Here is a 19,202-nt window from a genome sequence, read left to right as displayed (position 1 = left end):
CCTGCCCACCCCGGCGTCTGCCCCTGGGCGCTGCGGGGCTGGCTAGCGCGCACACCCGGCCCCTCCAGTGCGCGCTCCACGAACATTCATCACTGTTAGTCTCTATCTCACCCAGGGTTCATTGGTTTCCAAGTTTACGCATTGGCGAAATACATTTTTAAGACCGGAGAGGTTTTTAAGCTCTAGATAAAAAGTATTAACCGTTAAACAATGAACATCTAGCGATCACTAGTATGAAAGCATGAAAACTTTTTGTGTGTGTGAAAGAATGCATTCAAGAAATGGATTCACGAAAACCAACCTCTTGATGGGGGTGGCTTCGAACTCTCCTGGAGTCTGCTTCCCTGCTGAGGGCTGGTGTGGACTGTCCACCCACTTTGGCCAGCGTGGCCTCTTCACAGGTGCGCGCTACGAGCGGGAGCGTGGTCTGCGCATGCTCCCTGCTCAGCACGGCTTCCGGCAGCGCGTTCGGTGGTGAGGCTGAATACACGTAGATGAGTTTCCGTACGGTGTTTTTACCCACAAGGTCTGCAAACTGCGGGCCTCCCCTGTGCTCTTTTCTTCAAGGTATAATGGCAACGTGTGTCCAGCGTGCAAGAGGGAGAGCCTTCACTTTGCACGAGCAGGTGGTCTCCCTTCCGCCGTCAGGAGGCGCCGAGCAACGGCTCTGCTCTGGCTGAAGGCCTTCGAAGGCGCCAAGTGGCCCAACACTGCGGGAGGAGAGCCGGGCCCACCGCGCACGGCCACCGCTCTGCCTCCTTCCGCAGGACCACAGCCGGCGGCTGTGGGCGCCACCCCCACAGGTGTGCACACGCACACGCCTGGCACGGGCTCGCACACGCCGGACGCGCTCGCACACGCCTGGCACGGGCTCGCACACACCGGACGCGCTCGCACACACCTGGCACAGGCTCGCACACGCCGGATGCGCTCGCACACACGCACGCGCTGTCCCGCGCCTTCTGTGCCAAACGCTTTCTGATGCCCGTAACCACCTGGAGGCCTGTAAAGATCACAGCCGGGGGATTTCTGCTGACGTCTGAGATGAGTTAGAATCTCTTTGTCTGACTGGATCAAAGGAGACAAATCTGCATCTTAGTCCCTTGAAAATCAAGTATACCAGGACCCAAACTCAAAATATTTTTCATGTTTTTAAAAAAAACAAATTCTAAATCATTTTTCAGGAGAAATGGAGATGCCTCCAAGTCTCGGAAAGTGCGCACGCTCACTTCAAACCCACCGTGACTTTCAGGACTGCCGGAGAAGGTGGGGTTGCTCAGGGTCCTGACGGCCTGTCCTCCAGCGGGGGAGCCTCCACACCCCGGGGGCACCCACGGTCTCGGAGCACGTGCGCCCAGGTGTAAGTGAGCACACTGGCCACTGAGTGTGAAAAGGGACAGAAGAGGGGGGACGGCCCAGCACTCGGAGAGCATGCCGCCATGCACAGGTGTGGCTGCCTCTCATGCCAGCAGGTGCCGAGCGCACAGGGCATGAAGGGGGTGCAGAGGCAGCACGGGCTGTGGAAGCCCGCAGGTGTGGTCCAGCCTCCTGCATGAGGTTCCCGCAGCCCAGAGAAACGCCCGGGTCACGAATGTGCCCGAGTGTATCCTGGGAGGGCATCCGCAGCGGCAGGAAAGGGGCCTGCAGGACCCCCGCCAAGCCACCAGGAACGCCGACGGCTCACGCCGGGGAGTCTGCGGCTCAGGCAGGTTCTCCCGAGTGCCTGTGTGGTGGGCACCCAGAAGCCAGCCAGGCCGGGCCGCAAGGGCTGCTCTTGAACAGAGAAACAAGTCCTTCAGGGTGACTGACCCTCCACCGCTCACCAAAGTGGCAGCGCGGGCTCTGCTTGCCGCCCCCCCATCAGTCCTCACCTCTGCTTCTGACTCAGAAAGTCAGAGCCCATGGCCTGGCTGGGGACGGTGCTGAGCACAGTGATTCCAGGCTCCGTCGGTGCCCACGGCGAAGCACTGGGCCCCTCTTCCATGGACTCCTCCCGGCTTTGTGGAAATGGGGAAACAGACACCCTAAGGAGGCGTCAGGAGGAAGCCCAGAGGTTGGAAGGACGGCGCGGGACTGTTCTGTCCTACGTAAGCCCAGGTGACTGTGGGGGGTGCTTATGAAAGAGTCCCTAATTCAGAGGGCAGAGGCACCGTTCCCTATACCGCTGCCCCGGCCAGACAGCACCCTTTCTTGCTAAAGCCTCAGAACCCTACTTAACACAGCCTGCGAGCTGCCACTGCCAAGGGACCAGGATGGCTGTGTGTGGGGACTTCCTGCCACCAGGAATGGATGGGGATCTCAGCAGGAGCAGGGACATGCCCTCACCGTGTGGGAAGGAAATGAGCACGAGGCAGGAACTGCCGTCCAGAAGGGCCTGGGCACAGGCAGCCTCCCTGGAGGCCTCTGGGGTCTCTAGGGAGAGGGTCACAGATGCGAGTGGAGCAGCCTCCCTGGGCTGGCGGTGGGCGGAGCTCTGCTGGAGAGCTGGCAGCAAAGCCACCGGGCATGTGTGGCAGGGCCCAGTGCGTGCAGCAGCCTGCCTGGGGGCAGCAGGACAGACGGGTGACGCCGCTCACGGAGAAGGGGGACAAGTACATGGACAAGCTGGCGGCCCTTGGTCCAGCAGAAGGAAGTGAGCTCACAGGAGGGATGGCCCAAACACCAACCAAGTCAGGGTGGGTTGACCCAGGTTTTGTGCTGTCTCAAGTGCGCTGCATGTCTGTGTGTCTGCCCACGGACTAGTCAGACTGGGGAGGAGCGCCGTGGGTGACCCCAGGAGGCCACGTGAGCAGATCTGACCCAGGAGGTGTGGGAGGGAGGGACTCTTGCTATGCAGGCCAGCCTCACGGGGACCCAGAGCCGTCAGCCCATCCCCGCACCGCTCATCCATGATGGCTCGCTCCACGGGACGGAAACCACTGAGGAGATGAGCCGTAGAGCACGGTTCCCAATATTTCCCAAACTTGTCATGCTCATGGTGCTTCCTCGGAGTGAGCGGCCCCGCCCTGTCTTGTCCTCTCCCTTAACCAGCTTGCCTACGGGGTGCCCTGGCCGGGGTCACAGCCCAGAGATGCCACTCCCGGGATGCTCCCCGAAGTCCGGGCTGCAGGTGGCTGAGAGCGCGCGGAGCTCCCAGCTCTGCACACCCTCTGCCCCGTCCGACCCCGCGTGCCTGTCGCTGCCGTACCAGGCAGCTTGGGGTGGGAAGTGTGGGTCGAGTGGCAACAAGCAGGTGAGGGAAGAACTACGCACACCCCCGACCGGCAGCGCTCACGAGGGCCCCGCCCCAGCCACGTCTCCCGCGACAGTGGCACTCCCCGTGTTCTGGCCACCTTGTCAGCCTGAGACGTCCATGAAGCTGGAGATGAGCGTTTCGGCTTTGAAGTCACGCTGAAGCCAGACTCTGTGAAATTCCTTTTCCTCTGGTTCTTCAGGTTTTAATGCTTCAGCCACACATAAAAAAAGCGATATTGCCCCCTTGACACACACCATTCTTTGTGGCCTGTTCTCCCACCCAGTCTTGTCTGTGGCAGAGCCGGCCATGTGCATGGCCACAGATGTGCCCACGGCGAGGACGCGCTCGGGCCTCCTGCATACTCCACCCCTCTCGTCCAGCCAATCCCGCCAGCCCCTGCCTGCAGTGTTGCTTCCCGACTGGCTCCAGACTGACCTGAGTCAGTGGGTCTGCCATTCCAGGCCCTAAACAAACTCTCCCCAGCTCCCCTGCTCGCCCAGTCCCCGACCACGCCCGCCGCCCGTGTCTCTGCGTGCTGACTCTAGGGGTCCTGCCACCCTCTGCCATCTCAACCTGCTAGGCTCTGACATTTGCAGAAAGACCAGGGCTTTGCGTCAACCGGCCAGCTGGAGGCCTCCTGGCAGGTCGCCAAACCTCTGAGATCTAATGCCTCAGTTTACAACAAAGCGTTTGAACGAATGAGCCTCAGGCCCCCTTCTGTTCTGAGGGCAACAGTCCATAGCTCTGGTCAGCACTCTGCCCTAGGTGGGGGTGAGGCACCCCTAGGACCGTGCACCCCAGGTGAGGGTCCTCATGGCACGTACCACCCCCACAATCTGCGAGCTTCAGGCTCCGTCTGTTTCTCTCCACAGAGGATAAACTCAGGGAGGGTGACCTCGTTTTCTTGCCTTGTTCACCATGCCTCTTCCTACAATGGCCTGGCAAGGTGCTCTGTAAACACCAGGTTGAAACGACACTTCTATGGCTTTGCCACAAGAAAGACATTGCAGTATGGTAGCAGTGGTCATGAGGCCTGGCGGGACCCAGGCGAGGAGAGAGGAGCTGAGGAGCCATGCAGCAGCACGTGAAAGGCCCTGAGCCCCAAGGTCAGAGAGGCTGCAGGCCCCGAGCGCACAGGGGTGAGATGGGAGGGCTCAGCAGGGCCTCCGAGGGCTCGCTCTTTCAGATGCCATGTGGACACTGCGTGGAGAACAGACGGGGTCAGGACTGAGCAGGGAAATCAGTGCAGAGGCCTCCGTGGCAGGGCTGGGGGAAACGGGGTGCCCACCCTCAGGGCTGTTCCCTAGCGCCGCGTGGTCCCGTGGGACTCCCTGCAATGACGAGGTGCTGTGTCACCCACCGTGGCGGTCCCGAGTCACGTGTGGCATTGGGTGCGCGATGTGTGGCCAGCATGACGGAGGCACTGATTTTCACGTTTTAATCCACTCACGTCAGCACGCGTGGCTAATGGCCGCGTATGGAACAGGGCATCTCTGGAGGAGTGACAGGTTTGAAAAAGTTCAAGGAGGCATGAGCTATTATAAGTCAGACATTTGGATAGTTAACAACACCATTATATACTGGAAAGTTAACCGGAAGCGTAGACGTTCCGTGTTCTCACCACAGAAAAGAATCCTGTCGCTGTGAGATGGTGGAGCTGCTCGCCGCCCTTACCTCGGCATCGGTTCATGACACACACGCATCAGTCACCACGTTGTGCACCGTAAACCTACACGGTGTCGCACTGCAGTGGCAGCTCGGCAAGGCGGGAGACATTTTTAAGAAGCTATTTTGACATCGCTACCCGAAGTCGATCCTGAGTCAGGGTGTGAAGGCACACGCAGCAGGCAGGGCTCCTCGGCCGGTCAGGGGACCTTTCTGTCGTCTCTCCTGGCTCCCAAAGCCAGTGTCCCATCTTCTACTTGACCTGTATTGTTTTTTAAAGATTTATTTATTTATTTCAGAGAAACAGTGCGAGTAGGGGGAGGAGTAGAGGGAGAGAGAATCCGAAGCAGATTCCCCACTGACAGTGGAGCCTGACTCGGGGCTTGATCTCACGACCCCAAGGTCATGACCTGAGCTGAAATCAAGAGTCGACGCTCAACTGACGGAGCCACCCAGCGCCCCAACTTTGACCTATTAAAAGTTACCATCTCTTACAAGAAAACTTACGGGGAAATCTTTTTTTTTTTTTTTTTTTTTAAGAATAGGCCTCCTCGCGGGTGTAAGGTGAGAGTGCATGGGGGGTTTGACGTGCATTTCTTACACCAGACAATTCGCTGTGGACTTTAAAAATGTGTGGGTCTGTTTGCAGCACGGAAGGGGCAGCGGTACGACACCGTTATCAAGGACACGGGCCATGACGTCACGTCCCAGCGAGGTCACCTGACAGCTGTGCGACCCTGGGTGAGCGAAGCCCAAATGTCTTTGCCTGAGAAATGGTATAAAAGCGTTACCATCCACGGAGCCCTGCATGACACCACCGAAATATGAATATGTGAGAAACGAAGCTGGGGATAGGCTTAAAAAATTTCTGCCTATTTGCATGTCGATTATGTATTACTCAAGGGAAAACGTACTTGTAATCAGCTAAATAAGTAACAATTGCACGTGATCATAGACAAAGGCCTAAAACGATGCATGAGTTAAGGGTCGTCACATCCACAGGTGAAGGCGAGGAGGCATGAAAACTCACCCTTCTTGCTTCACTAGTTTGTCACATTTTGACAGGCACGTGTATATTATTGCTTTTATTTATTTTTTGTTTTTTAGTTTCATTGAGTTTTAGATTTTAATTCCAGTGTCGTTAACATACAGGGTCATACTAGCTTCAGGAGTACGGTCTAGTGATTCACGTGGGGAAAATCTTCATGGCATTGGCTTTGGCAAAAGATTTGCTGGATACGACACTAAACGCAGAGGCAACAACAGGAAAAATAGACAAATGGGACTTCATAAACACAAAATGCTCTCGTGCACCAAGGACACCATTGAGAGAACGAAAAATCTTCTCCCATAGAATTTCCCCATTCTGTGGGAGGAAATATTTGCAAATGCCATATCTGATAAGGGATTAATATTCAGAATATATAAAGAACCTTTATAACTCAGTAACAACAAAAACCAAAGAGCCCAATTCAAAAATGGGCAAAGGACTTGAGTAGACATTTTTCCGAAGAAAATGTCCAAATAGCCCAAAAACGTGAAAAGACGCTCAACATCATAGTCATTGGGAAAATGCAAATCAAAACCACAGACACCACACACTTAGGACGGCTACTTCCAAAAACTCAGGGAATAGCAAATGCTGGAAAAGACGTGGCGTGATTAGACCCCTAGTGAGCCGTGGGCGGGAGAGCAAAGCGGGGCAGCCGCTGTGGAAAACAGTGTGGCGCGTCCTCTGTAGGGCAGTGTGGTTCAGCAATTGCACGCTGGGTCTGCACCCAGAAGAGGAAGAAGTGGAAACTCAGAGAGGCGTGTGCGCACCCACGTTCGCGGCAGCATGGGGCACAGGGCTGCAGGCTGCAAGCACCCGCGCGTCCATCCACCGGGGGTGATGTGTCAGCAAGTGTGGTCTGCCCACACGACGGACTGTGATCCAGCCACCTGCGCCCTGGGGAGCCCGGAGGACGCTAGGCTAAGTGAGCTAATCGCGTCACGGACGGACACGTGCTGTATGGTCCCAGGCACGAGGCCCCCAGCATCGTGAGTTTTAGGGACGGTGAGCAGAAAGGAGATGATACATGCCCTCCTCCAGGCAGCTGTTGACTGAGGGGCACCGTGCGACAGAAAACAGGAAGCAGCTCAGGCCGCTGAGACGGAAGGAGGTGTGGGACCCACGGCCGCGTGGGCACGGACACCCGCCCACATTCCCACGGCTCAGCCACTTCAGCGGCACGTCCGCACACTTGTGTGCCCATTGGGTGGGCGAGTCGCATGTACAGTGAGGTCCCCAGTCCTGAGGCCCTCGGCGAACAAAGGTCTGGGCCTCCCCGAGCTCCGCGGGGCTTTCCGAACGCCAGGCGCAGCAGGGAGGCCGTGGCGGGCGCTCGGAGCAGCCCGGTGGGGCTGGGTGGGTGGGGGTCTGTGATGGCCGTCCGAGAGTGACATGGCCAGCTAGCGGCACCTGCTCCAGGGTGGCCCTCCGCCTGGCACCCACTTCCTTTAAAGAACTGCAATGAAAAAAAAACCTGGCCGAAGAGACGTCACGGACACAAACTTGAAAGGCCCAACTTCGGAAACCATCGTGGCAGCAAACGCATTCAGGCTACACGGGAGCTTCGCTCTCCCGTGAGACAGGACCGTGCTCCTGAAACCCGTTCTGATGAAAACACTAACTACGGGTGAGAAATGCACGGGTGGGAGCAGGGGAAACGCGCAGAAGGGTTTTACGGACGGGGCAGAGAGCAGGAGCCTGTCTGCTTCGATTCAAACTGCACTGTCGTCTGCTTGCTGATAAACAAGGCGGTGGAGAAAGATTGAATTATACTCGTGCATTCTCAGAGGCCCCCCAATAGGACGCGGGCCTTAATCCCCAGAGCCTGAGTGAATGAGCGGGCTCCGCGGGCGCGGCTGCAGCTGGGCCGGCCAGTGCCGGCGGGTGTGGTGCCCCGTGAAGGCCTGGAGGCTCGTGCAGGAGAGCTTTGGAAAGGCATTCTTTGGGCCTCATGCAATTCATTCCTTGTAAGAAAAGGAAATGGGAAGAAAGGTTTCGAGTCCAGGCTTTGGGCCTTTGATCATTTGATGAACGCGGGGTCTGCCGCGCGGCCTCTAGCTCTCAGGCCAGACAAAGGCAGCCCAGGCCGCACCGGCCCCGAGAGCTCTCGCCAGAACAAAACCGCAGGCGGCCTCGCAGTGTGGCGGCCTGGGAAAGACCCACCTCGGCCGGCGAGGGGCCGCCCTGCCCTTTGATCTCTCCTGAGACCGAGGCCCAGGCCCCAGGTCAGAGGATTTCACACCGCACGCCCCCTGGGCAGAGGGGAGCAGGTCAAGAACAGAATGGGGGTGACCCATCTCAGACGCGGCCTGGAGATTGCCCTCCTTGGCCAGTTCCACACGGCTGGGTTTCATTGTTGAAGGCTGGCCACACTTGAAGGGGAATGTGACAGTCCATGCTACAGCGGAGCCACTCAATGCAGGCCCGCTCGGACAATGAAGTCAGCCCCGCCCCCGGCCGGCGACATTCTTCCGAGGCTGCTTCTGGTGAAGCCGGCCTGCACCTCTGAAAATCCAGGACCCTAACGTGACCCCCGCAGTACTGAGAAAGCAGTGGCATCCGTCTGCTGCCTGTGGGTGAGCCGGGGTCCATTTGGGTGCAAATGTGCGCCGTGGTTTACTGTTTCACGTTCCTCTACCAACACGGGCGGGAGTCATCGCAAACACCAACGACGGTCTGCGGCCTTTGGAAGGAATTCTGCTTTAACAGAAGGGAAATACGTGTGCGACAGGCAGAGAGGAGAGCGGGTGTAAGGGAAGAAAGATAAATCTCTTGAGAGATCCGAGCTCCCAATAATTGCAAATTTGCAAATGAAAAGATGTATTTAATAAGGCACAGTGGCATTAATGGGTAGGAAACTTCCAACTAAAAAAGTCAGGGTTGTGTTAGGATCCAAAGTCAAAATATGTCATTAAAAACAGTATCAGATCATTTGTCTTTTTGCTTCGGTTTCTCTGTTTGCACGTGCCAGAACTCAGCTAATTTAGGCCCTTGACATAAGATTTGATGGTGCAAAGCCAGTTTCTTGCTCTCCGCAGCGGCCTGCCTGGGAGACATGGAGCAGGGTGTGGGGTGCAGAGCCCGGGTCTGGTCCTGGCCCTCCATCGCTCAGGCGAGCCGGTCCTTGAGCGTCAAACAGTGGGCTACACACCACATCCTTGGTCTAGAGATGCATTCCATTTCTCTCCTTCTTTTTAACCAGAAGAAAGTGGAGTCCGGAAAGCGCTTCGTTGGAGTTGCCAGCATCTGTGTGAAAATGTACTGAAACTCATTTCTGTAACCAGCGTCTGCTCCTGTTTCTGGGCAAGGGATGAAGGACGGCTGTTCCGGAAGGCGGGGGCCCGTCTGTGAGAACACGCAGGCATGCGTGCGCACACGCGTGTGTGTATGTGTGTGTGTAGACGGAGAGAACGTTTTGCTCATGGGTGAGAGAGAGGAAGGTGTCCCCACCTCAGCTGGACCTCCTTCCGAGTCCCGTGGGCTGTGGGCAGGCAGCGCGGGATGAGCAGTGTTTTCTTGGGTCTAGGAAATGCGGCAGGATTCCTCCGTCGCCACGGTAATTTGTGTGTGCGTCCAAGAGGCGGGTCCGGTGGAAGTGGCTGTGGAGCAAGCTCTCCGGTCTGTAAAGAGACGGCTCGCGGCTTTGGTCCAGAGAGCACACCGGAGCGACCAGACCAGCTCCGCGTCCGCAGCTCCACGGGGCCAAGGCCGCCGGAGGGCTCCGCGGAGCCGCCCGCTGCCGGCCGCGCGGGGTCGGCTCCCGGGCCAGACTTGCAGGCGCTGCCGGACCCCTGCCTCCTCCTCTCGGGTTAGGATGCTTCTGGGCAAAGCCCTGTGCGCTGTGTGTGCGAGGACAAGATCCAGGCGTGCGGGGCTGCAGGGGTGAAAGTGTGCCGAGCGAGGGGTTGCGGGGTCGCAGGGGGCGGAGGCCACTCCAGGCCACGGACGCCACACTCCGCTCATGCAGCTTTAGCAACAGGGAGGGCCGCACGAACGCTCGAAGGACGCTGCACCGCTACAGCACCGAGGTCCCGAGGCCGTCCTCCCCCGCGGACGTTAACCCTGACCCGTGCAGCAGGTGCTTACCACACCTACTGTGCACCTCGCCGAGCGCCACCCTGGCAACAGAGGACGAGCCTCGGAAATACCCTGCTCGCGGCAAACAGCTTTCACGTGACTCAGGAAAGGGACAACAATCGGCTAATTTCCTCCAAGGCTGAGGAGAGTAGTACCCCCAGGTTGCCACGGCAACGCGGTCCCAGCTGAGCTGCCACAAAGCAGCCCGGCTCCCCGCCTCACCTTTGGCCATCTTGTTGAGAACCATGTCGATCAGGACGTAGGTGCCGCTCCTGCCCGCGCCGTCGCTGCCAATGGAAGGGGAAGAGGTGAGAACACCGCCGGCCACGGGGACCCCATGCCCACCGAACCTGCGACAGCATATTTCCCTCCGTGTTTAAGTGGAGCTCATAAGGGGAGAGGAAGGCTTGGATTGACAGAAGGAGGAAGAAAGTGGGGTGAGGAAGAATCACAGGATGGGAGAAGGGAGGAGGGTCGGGAGGAGGAGGAGGAAGGAGGAGAAGGGGAGGAGGGGGAAGAGGAAAGGGAGGAAGGGGAGGAGGAAAGGGGAGGAAGAGGAGGAAACAGGAAAGGAGGGGTGGGGGAGGAGGAGGAAGAGGAAGGGGGAGGTGGGGAAAGAGGAAGAGGAGGATGAGGAAGGTGAAGAGAAGGGTAGGAGGAGGAGGAAGTGGGGAAGGAGGAAGGAGAAGAGAAGGAGGAAGAGGAGGAAGGGGAGGAGGGGGAAGAGGAGGAGGAAGAAGAGAAGGGGAGGAGGAGGAAGAGGAAGGGGAGGAGGAGGAAGAGGAAGGGGAGGAAGGGGAAGAGGAGGAGGAAGAGGAGGAAGGGGAGCGCCTTAGCAGCAGGCAGTGTGGATTAGCTATGGTGCCTGCGTAGATTGGCTCCTGCCTCCCTTGTCTCTCCTTCTTTGGCCAAAGATGTGGTCAGAGTTGTCAGAATACACAAAAGACGGGTCTGGCTGTGTCCGCGTTGAGGGCGTTTGCCTTGTGGTGAGCGAGGTCACCCAGCTGTGACTGCAGGGTCCCCGGGAGCGGACGGCAGCCCTCCGAGGGCAGGGAGGGTCCTTTCTGGGGAAGGCTGCTGCTTTGTGAGGCTTGAGGGCACGTCTCCCTTGTTGGGGAGGCTGCGAGTCACCCCGGGAGCAGCTGCCGGACGGGACTGTCCCGTGTGCACTCCTAGCGTGTCTACTAGAGGGTCAGCAGTTACGGGACCAGACACTCTGCTTGCAGCCCAAGCACTGGCCGCGGTCCTGGGACACCTGGCGGGGCCTTGGCGGCCTTTGTGGGAAAGGCTCATGGGCTCTGGCTTTACCAGACCCTCAAACCAGTGGCTGGAAATGCCATGGGGACCTGCATGGTCCGCACGTGTGCAGAGCTCGCGCACCACCCCGTCCCCGCTGCGCCACAGATGACCTTCCACCTGTCCCGGTGTGGATGGGTCTCCCTCCCTCCACAGTGGCTCGGACTCCTACACACACCAGCCACGGCTGTGGCCCGTGGGGACACCTGTGCCTCCAGGCTGTTCCCTCTGCTCTCCGGGGCCCCAGACCATGGCCGGCTCGGGTCCTCGCCACAGACCCACGTGGGAGCACACAGACACAGGCAGGGACACGTCACATGCTCTGGAACAGACACACACAGACACAGGCAGTTATACACAACCCACACTGATACACACACACCCGACAGACACACACGCACTCACACACATACACTCAGACACAACCTGACACACGCACTCACACACATACACTCAGACACGCACAGGCACACACACGTACACGTCTTGACTGCACTGACAGACTAGGCATCTGATCCTTGGAGAGAGGATTCCTTTCTATCCCAGCAGACAGCAACCTTCTGCAAGATAGTTCTCCAAATCAGAGTGCGGCTCTTTACCCAAACGAGGTGGGTGTGAAGCCCGGGGAGATGGCGCCCCGACGGTGGGTGTCTGCTTATCGGTGTGGGTGTAACGTGCTTGATGAGCCGGTGGATTTCACCCAACGGCCGGACTCACGTCCTGAGCTGGGCGAGGCCATCCCTGTGCTGATTCCCGATTCTGTCCCTGTGCCTAACGGGCCCCGAGCATCCCCAGCATCTCGGTTCCAAACCGCAGCTAAGTGAGTCGGTGGCTGAGACGACACCACTGATGGAAAACGCCGTCTTGGGGTGTTTGTGTGGGGACCCACGCGTGCTTGAGAAAATACAGGGTGTGAGGACATGCGCGTGCGGCAGCGGCCTGCGGGACCTGGGACGGGGGCGGCCCAGGCGGGTCGTACTGCGCAGCGGGGCACGCACACAAGTAGCTGAGCGGCCTAGAAACTTCCGTCTGCATCTCTGGCTTCCTTCAGAAGTGCCCGTTAGGTGCATTTATGAAGCAATGAGAGTTCGACTTGTGTGTGTAACTGCGGCTGTCTTCTCGAGTACTTGTTAATCCATGTGAAAAGTTGTACTTGCCTGCAGTGAACAATTATTGGACAAGAACGGCCCCTGTAGCACTTGTTTACTTTTCTGAAATAAAAAGAGACAGAAATCATGGTTATGCACTATGACTCTTGTCTTATGTTTTGCAAACTAACTCCTAAGCCAAAACAAACAGACCACATCTTTGACATCATTTTGCAATAATAGCCTGTTTTGACAAAGAAAATCAAAATTGCACACACATTTTATAAGATTTATTTTTCTTTTCAATATTAAATGATTAAACAGAGCTTTAAAAACAATTCTTACATCTTCACAATTTCCGTTTCCCTTCACAAGCGAGAACCCCGGGCCTCTGCCACCAGCCTGCCCTACCCCTCCGTCTGCAGCCCCAGTAGCTGACACGACGATCTAGATTCCCTGCTGACATGTTTGAGTTTTGCAATTTATGCTCAGAATTCCTTACATTCTCGACATCACACTGGAATGTAACATTACTCTCTTGTCTCAAAGCAGCATCTTACAGGTCCGTTTGGATCCGTGCGTTTGGTTGGAGTTCTAAATTGCAGAGAAACTGCAGTTGAGACAAGTCCTTCCTTTATATCAATCTGTGTATGTTTACAAACAACTGTACTGTGCAGATTTTAGACCAGAATTTACGAAAATTAAGAAGCACAGATTATTCTGTAACCAAACCCTAAATCAAAACAAAGCACTGATTTCAAATCCACTGTGTCAGCTCCAAATTTGTTGAAAGTCAGTGAAACAACTAAACATGTTTATAAAGTACATCCGAATTCTCAGTAAAATATTTCTGAGTAGAGAAAAGTCAATGAAAAAATGTGTGAGGGTCTGTGTTCTAAAATGCTCCCTACGAATTTCTATAATGTGTGACATGAAGCAAAATTTAAAACGAATGACAGTGCAGAAAAAAAAACCTTTTTCCTTGCACCAGACATGGGAACACGTCACATTTCTTTGGGAAGGCTCGCCTGCCCAGCAGAGTCAGCTGGGAGCTCATATTCGGTCCACTGGGGGCCTTGCCTCAAAACCCCAGAGCCGCGGGGTTGCAGAAGGGAGCTGGCGGCCTGGGCACCCAGCGGTCATTTCCATGTCTGCCCCCAGAGCAGAGCTGGTTGTTCCTGGTTCCTCGTGGAGTGAACAGAGTGAGGTCCACGTGCCTCCCCAAACAGCAAGTGGGGACCTGGCTACAATGTGCCCCGAAGACGGGCTGCGCCCGAGCCCGCCGGGGCAGCACGTGGTCGGTGGCCACCTCCTGCAGCACGTGAAGCTTGCAGACCACCCAAAATGTCTTCAAAATGAGAAGACCCAGAAACATGGGTAGAACAAGCCACTCAGTGTCCCTACAGCCACGTGGCTACCTCACCTTCGGGGCCCACCGCGCTGTCAGGGCCTAGCGGGAAGGCGAGGCAAGTACAAGTGAACTCATTCAAATCAACGGTGGGCCAGAAAGCCCAAAAGGTTCTTGGGCCTTTGAGAATTAAACAGACCGGAGAATAGATCTACTGATTCCTCCTAAAACCTCCCATTCTTTGGGGCGCTTGGCTGGCTCCGTTGGTGGAACGTGTGACTCTCGATCTCGGGGTCGTGGCTTTCCAGCCCCAGGATGGGTGTACAGAGGACTTAAAAAAAAAAAAAATCTTAAAACTCCTATTCTTGACTCAGGCTGTAATGGCAACATGAGCCTCAGGGCTGACAAAACAGAGGCCAGACCCCAAAACAGAGGACATACCTCAAACGTGAGTAACGTGAGGCCCGCCAGCTCGACCAAGGCCGTGTGCGTGCACGCCTGCATGCTTGTGCATGTGGGTACACACTGTGTGTGTGTGTGCGTGTGCAAGTCAAGCAAGGTCAGGGTCAGACCAGATTTAGGGCGGCTGGCTTGCTTGCTTTTTTTTTTTAAGATTTTATTTATTTATGTGGCAGAGAAAGAGACAGCCAGTGAGAGAGGGAACAACAAGCAGGGGGAGTGGGAGAGGAAGAAGCAGGCTCCCAGCGGAGGAGCCTGATGTGGGGCTCGATCCCAGAACCCTGGGATCACGGCCTGAGCTGAAGGCAGACGCTTAACGACTGAGCCACCCAGGCGCCCCATAGGGCGGCTTTATTTCTACGGGCCTTTTACTTTCAAACAGAAGATTTTACTAGAACCCTCTCGGGGGCTGCATCTTTCAGATGTGGCTCTCCGACACTCTGTGACAGTTCACACCTGGTGGCCGAGGCTCAGCGTTTGCCCGCTCACACCCCGCCCAGTCACCAGCTTTTGGGCATATTTTCTGATGGGGACAAGCATAAAAGTAGTACATTAAAAAAAACCCGAAAAAACAAGAAAGAAGTAACAACCAGATACCCTTGTTTAGGCCGTATGGGTTTCAGAAACCCTGACTGTAAGGACCAGGAGAACAGGAGTGTCCCATTCACAGCTGGTCAGCCCCATTTTTGGCAAAATGCGTGAAGAATGACTGCTCTTTTGAAGACCGAACGCTCTAATAACTGCTTCTACGGTCCCTGCCCTTACGTACAGAACATTTAAAATATTCCTTCTCCAGCACGTTGTGACTGGCTCGGCAGGACCCAGGGAGGCTGCGCTGCGGTCTTAATACCCACGCCGGCCCCGCCCACGCTAAACCCGCTTACGAACAGCCACGAGCCATCAAAGAGACGCGTAGTGCGAGTACAACATGCTGTCACGGTTTGGCAGTTTATTTACAACGAATCATGTGCTTGTATTATTACAACGCAAAACATCACAAGTAGAAAAGTAAAAGCATCACATAGTCAGCAAAAGCGTTCACCTGGTTGACCCAAGATAGAGACGCAGATTATTCATGAAGATGGGCAACACACAGCTGTCTTGTCTGACTCGATCAGAATAAATCATCAGTGAGCAGAAGGGTGCAGACATTCAGAAAAATGGATATTATATATATTTCAGCAGGAGGAATTCACTGAGAAAGAACGATTAGTAATACAAACCAACCCATGGGTCACTGAGTGAGAAGGAACCGTCATGCAACCAACAGCAAGCAAAGGTCAGAGGTCGTTAGAGGCTCAGAAAAGGGGCTTCCCACACTGCCCGGCAGCAGAGTCACAGCCTCCAATGATCACTTTTGTGACTATGCAACTGGGCTCATATTACTAGCTGCAACATCACAAAAATGACACTGGCCACCGCTCATTAGCTGGCAAAGTAAGGGTCTGTCCATTTCTACAGGGATCAGCGTTGTGAGTGCCGTTGCGAGAAGTGAGACTCAGAGAGACAGAGAGACAGAATACTTCCCATGTGATGCTAATTATCTCCCGGCTTTAGCAGCTTCTCTTTAAAGTGTAACAGTGCTCCCTCTGGGCTCCAGAAGGATGTAATTACACGTCTCAGTGCCTGACGGGGGAAGGCTGGGTGCGTGTGCGGGGTCGGGGGGTGGGCGGGGGGCAGACCTGTGCGTAAGGGGACCAGTGTCCTCGGAAGCCAATGCCCCTTTCCGATGGCTGAACTTTGGGTGGCTCTTCTACACAGAAAACCACAAAGCGGCAATCTGCGCCCGAGCGTGGTGCTCCTGAGAACGTGACCGCTCGCGCCCACTGTCCATGGAGTCCAGGACAGGCCGGCCGGGCTGGGATACTGGGCCGTGCCGAGGAAGGCAGGCCAGCAGAGCTTTTGATTCTAATAGACTTGCACATTCCAATTTAACAAAAACCTTCTGGAGCCTCATCTCCTCAGCCTCCGGGGAAAGGGAACTTTGGGGTGGGTGTCTCTTCACGACAAGTGGTAAGCACAGAGGGTTGGTTGTGTATTGTTCAGTTCCATATATGGATATGGATTTCGACGTGTGCCCATATGCATATATGCGCAAACACACTGGAGGAGCCGAAAGAGCAGCTCAGGTGATCTGCCATCTCTGGAGCCACATCCGTTCTGCCGGTAGTGGCTGTTTCTCCGGGACCCTATCTCAGGAAATTGGTAAGATCTTTCGATAGCATGTCTTTGGAAATGCATTTGCATTAAGGAAAGGCATCTAATGGCCAGGACACTGGGGTCGATCGAGAGGGAGCCGTGTGTGGTCAGGGCTTTGGGATGCGTTCAGAACTCCATGCACCGTGCACGCTTGGCCTCTCCAGGTGAGGTCACCCAACGTGCGCCATGGCCGTGACGCCACGGGCATGCCTCTCCGTGAGCTCTTTTACACGCTATTTGATCCAAAGAACTATTCAAATATAAAATTTGTTTTTCTTTTCAAAGTAGACTAAAAGGCAAAAGAAATAGTATCACAATAACCGTGAGAATGTGTAACACGCAAATTCAAGAAATCCAGAGATCAGCCTGAAACCCCACGGTCTCGAGTGACACGGCGTAGACTCGAGGATGGGTAACGTTCAGATATAAATCACTCTGTGTGCAATGCTGGATTAAGGTGCATTTTATTTCCTAGTTCGTTGTTCTGGGCATCTGTCTGCTTTTGTGGTTAGGCAGGTTTCCAATCGGTTAAACGTAAGCGGGGCTCTGCCGAATGGAGAGCTCGGTTATCACGCCGCTGGACACCGGCCTCTGCTGGGCGGCCACTCACTCTTTGCCAGCATGCAACAGCCCGTGCTGACCACCGTTACCACCGAGTCCGACGGACAGTCCCCCCTTTCCTGCCTTGTCAATATCTTCCTGAAAGATGGAGTCCAGCATTCATCTCAACAGCTCAATAAACACACTTTAAAACAAGACAGCCCCCTGGGCGACTGGCTGAGCGGGGCGTGAACAAAGACTGGATGTTTCCCGACTCAGCTTCAAAACTACACTAGAAAACACGGTCATGTGCCCATTCCATCCAGGCTCTCGCCCAAGGTCTAAGGTCACCCAGGCTGGAATCTGGGCCCACACTTGTTACAGCTCATTATCTTGTCAACCAGATAGTATCCAAACTGAAAATCTACCTTTTCCTCATCAATATCTTGTGAAGCATGAGCTTCAGGACTCCCCCACTTGGAGAATCTTATCAGAAATAATGATCGTATTTCCACAATTCTAAGGTATCTATGTCCCCCGCCCTTTTAACTCTTCTAAAGCCAGAAAACATCTTGCAGTTAATATGTGCCATTAACATACTCTCCTTCCCCTCCCCTCTCCTCTCTAGAATATAAATACAGTTGACCCTGGAACAACATGGCTCTGAGCTGCGCTGGTCCACTTCCACGTGAATTTTTTTTGATAAATACAGAACTGAAAATGTATTTTCTCTTCCTTGTGATTTTCTTCATAACATTTTCCTTTCTCCAGCGTGCTGTATTGTAAGACCTCAGTGTGTAATACATATAACATATAAACTGTGTTCATTGACTTCTTAGGGTACCGGTAAGGCTTCCAGTCAACAGGAGGTTATCAGTAGTTACGTTTCGGGGCGTCAAGAGCTAAATGTGTATTTTCAACTGTGTGGGGGGTGGTGCCTCAACCCCGTGTTGTTCAAGGATCAACTGTATATTATATAAATATAAGACAGACGGCATGTCTTACAGCAAATGGCCTCTTAGACACCGGAAATCTGGTATCAGACCGCGTTCCCTCCTCTCTGATGCCCACACTCTAACGCGTTACCCTGCTTAGTGCGCTGTTTGTCATACCTGCGGAAATCCAGGAGGGACCTGGCGGAGGAAGGCACTCCCTGGTCATACCAGCTCAGGAAGTGGAACTGGGTCACGGTGCGCGTCTCGTTGGTTTGAAGGTTCTTCAGATAGAAGCTCCTCACGAGGAAATCCTCGCACCAGATATGCTCGGAGACTAGGTTTACCTGGACAGGAGGGCGAGGGGACATCGGGAACGTAAAGCGTCGTCTGAGCACGGAGCCACTCTGAGCAGCAAAGGGCGAATACTACAAGGACTGCACGCGGGTGGACGGTGGGCTTGACGGCCCCTCCCACCTTCTCAGTTTTAACAGGGCTTACGCCAAAGATAACTGTGGGTTTTTAATGTCACCTAAATGCATTAGTCAAATTATTAGAAAATTGTGTTACAATCCAAAACGATTCCAGCTTTCGTCTTCTGCATTTCTAAGCCACCTACCTTCGAGAAAAACTATACTTTGGAACAAAAACAACAGCGGGTTCCGCTGGACTTAAATTTTACTGCAGGGGGGTCTCACCTAGAGGCGGAGGGAAGGCCAAAGGATCCCCGCAGATAGCGCGACTCGGCGCTTCTCGGGGTCAAGCCCATTCTCACGGCCTAAAAGCCACGACCGTGTGATTTAGGGTTCTTCTTAATGCTCCCACCACGGGACTTCGGCATTCTGACTAATGTGTAATGCGAAACAACGGATGCATGCTGGTACGTGTTGAGTGCCCCAGGTGACACAGTTCGTTGTGGTTGTGGGTAGAGGGCTCAGTAAGAGAAAGAAACTTGCCGGCAGGTGCCCTGCAGGGAGGGTCCAATCTACAGACCCACAGCCCTGAATGCTGCGGGAGGCCACGGTGCAGGCAGGGCTCTTCCTAGAACAGACCCACGAAAGGCCTATTATTTGGGGCCTGGCTCAATGGGCCTCCCTGTGAAGAAGCGAATGTTTTTTGGCTCCTTCTGTCTGAATTCGGAATCATAAAACTTTAAAAGTGCAGACCAGACTGTTTACGCCAGAGCCCAAGGTGCCACAGTACAGCTGTTTGGAGGGTCTGGGCATCTACGGACCGCGGGCCCTGGGAAGGCCTGGTCTGCCTGCCAGCCTTCCCGAGGAGAGGCCGCCCCCCCCCCCCCCCCCCCCCCCCC

At 55.1% G+C, this 19,202-nt stretch overlaps 1 protein-coding gene across 1 annotated transcript in view; it reads right to left on the bottom strand.

The window, feature by feature from the left end:
- The window catches only part of PTPRN2 (protein tyrosine phosphatase receptor type N2), a 796,662-nt gene that overhangs the window by 8,698 nt on the left and 768,762 nt on the right, over window positions 1-19,202 (bottom strand). The window contains exons 20-22 of the mRNA XM_040644526.1: window positions 18,071-18,237; window positions 12,482-12,535; window positions 10,251-10,315 (exon numbers count right to left, since the gene is read on the bottom strand). Of these exons, the coding sequence (XP_040500460.1) occupies window positions 10,251-10,315; window positions 12,482-12,535; window positions 18,071-18,237 (286 nt within the window). The remainder of the gene's footprint in view (window positions 1-10,250; window positions 10,316-12,481; window positions 12,536-18,070; window positions 18,238-19,202) is intronic.

This window comes from Ursus maritimus, unplaced genomic scaffold, assembly GCF_017311325.1.
Source record: "Ursus maritimus isolate PB19 unplaced genomic scaffold, ASM1731132v1 scaffold_3, whole genome shotgun sequence".
In the NCBI taxonomy this organism is placed as follows: Eukaryota; Metazoa; Chordata; class Mammalia; order Carnivora; family Ursidae; genus Ursus; species Ursus maritimus.
The sequence above is the reverse complement of the archived record's forward strand: the minus strand, read 5'-3'. Positions and strand labels throughout refer to the sequence as shown.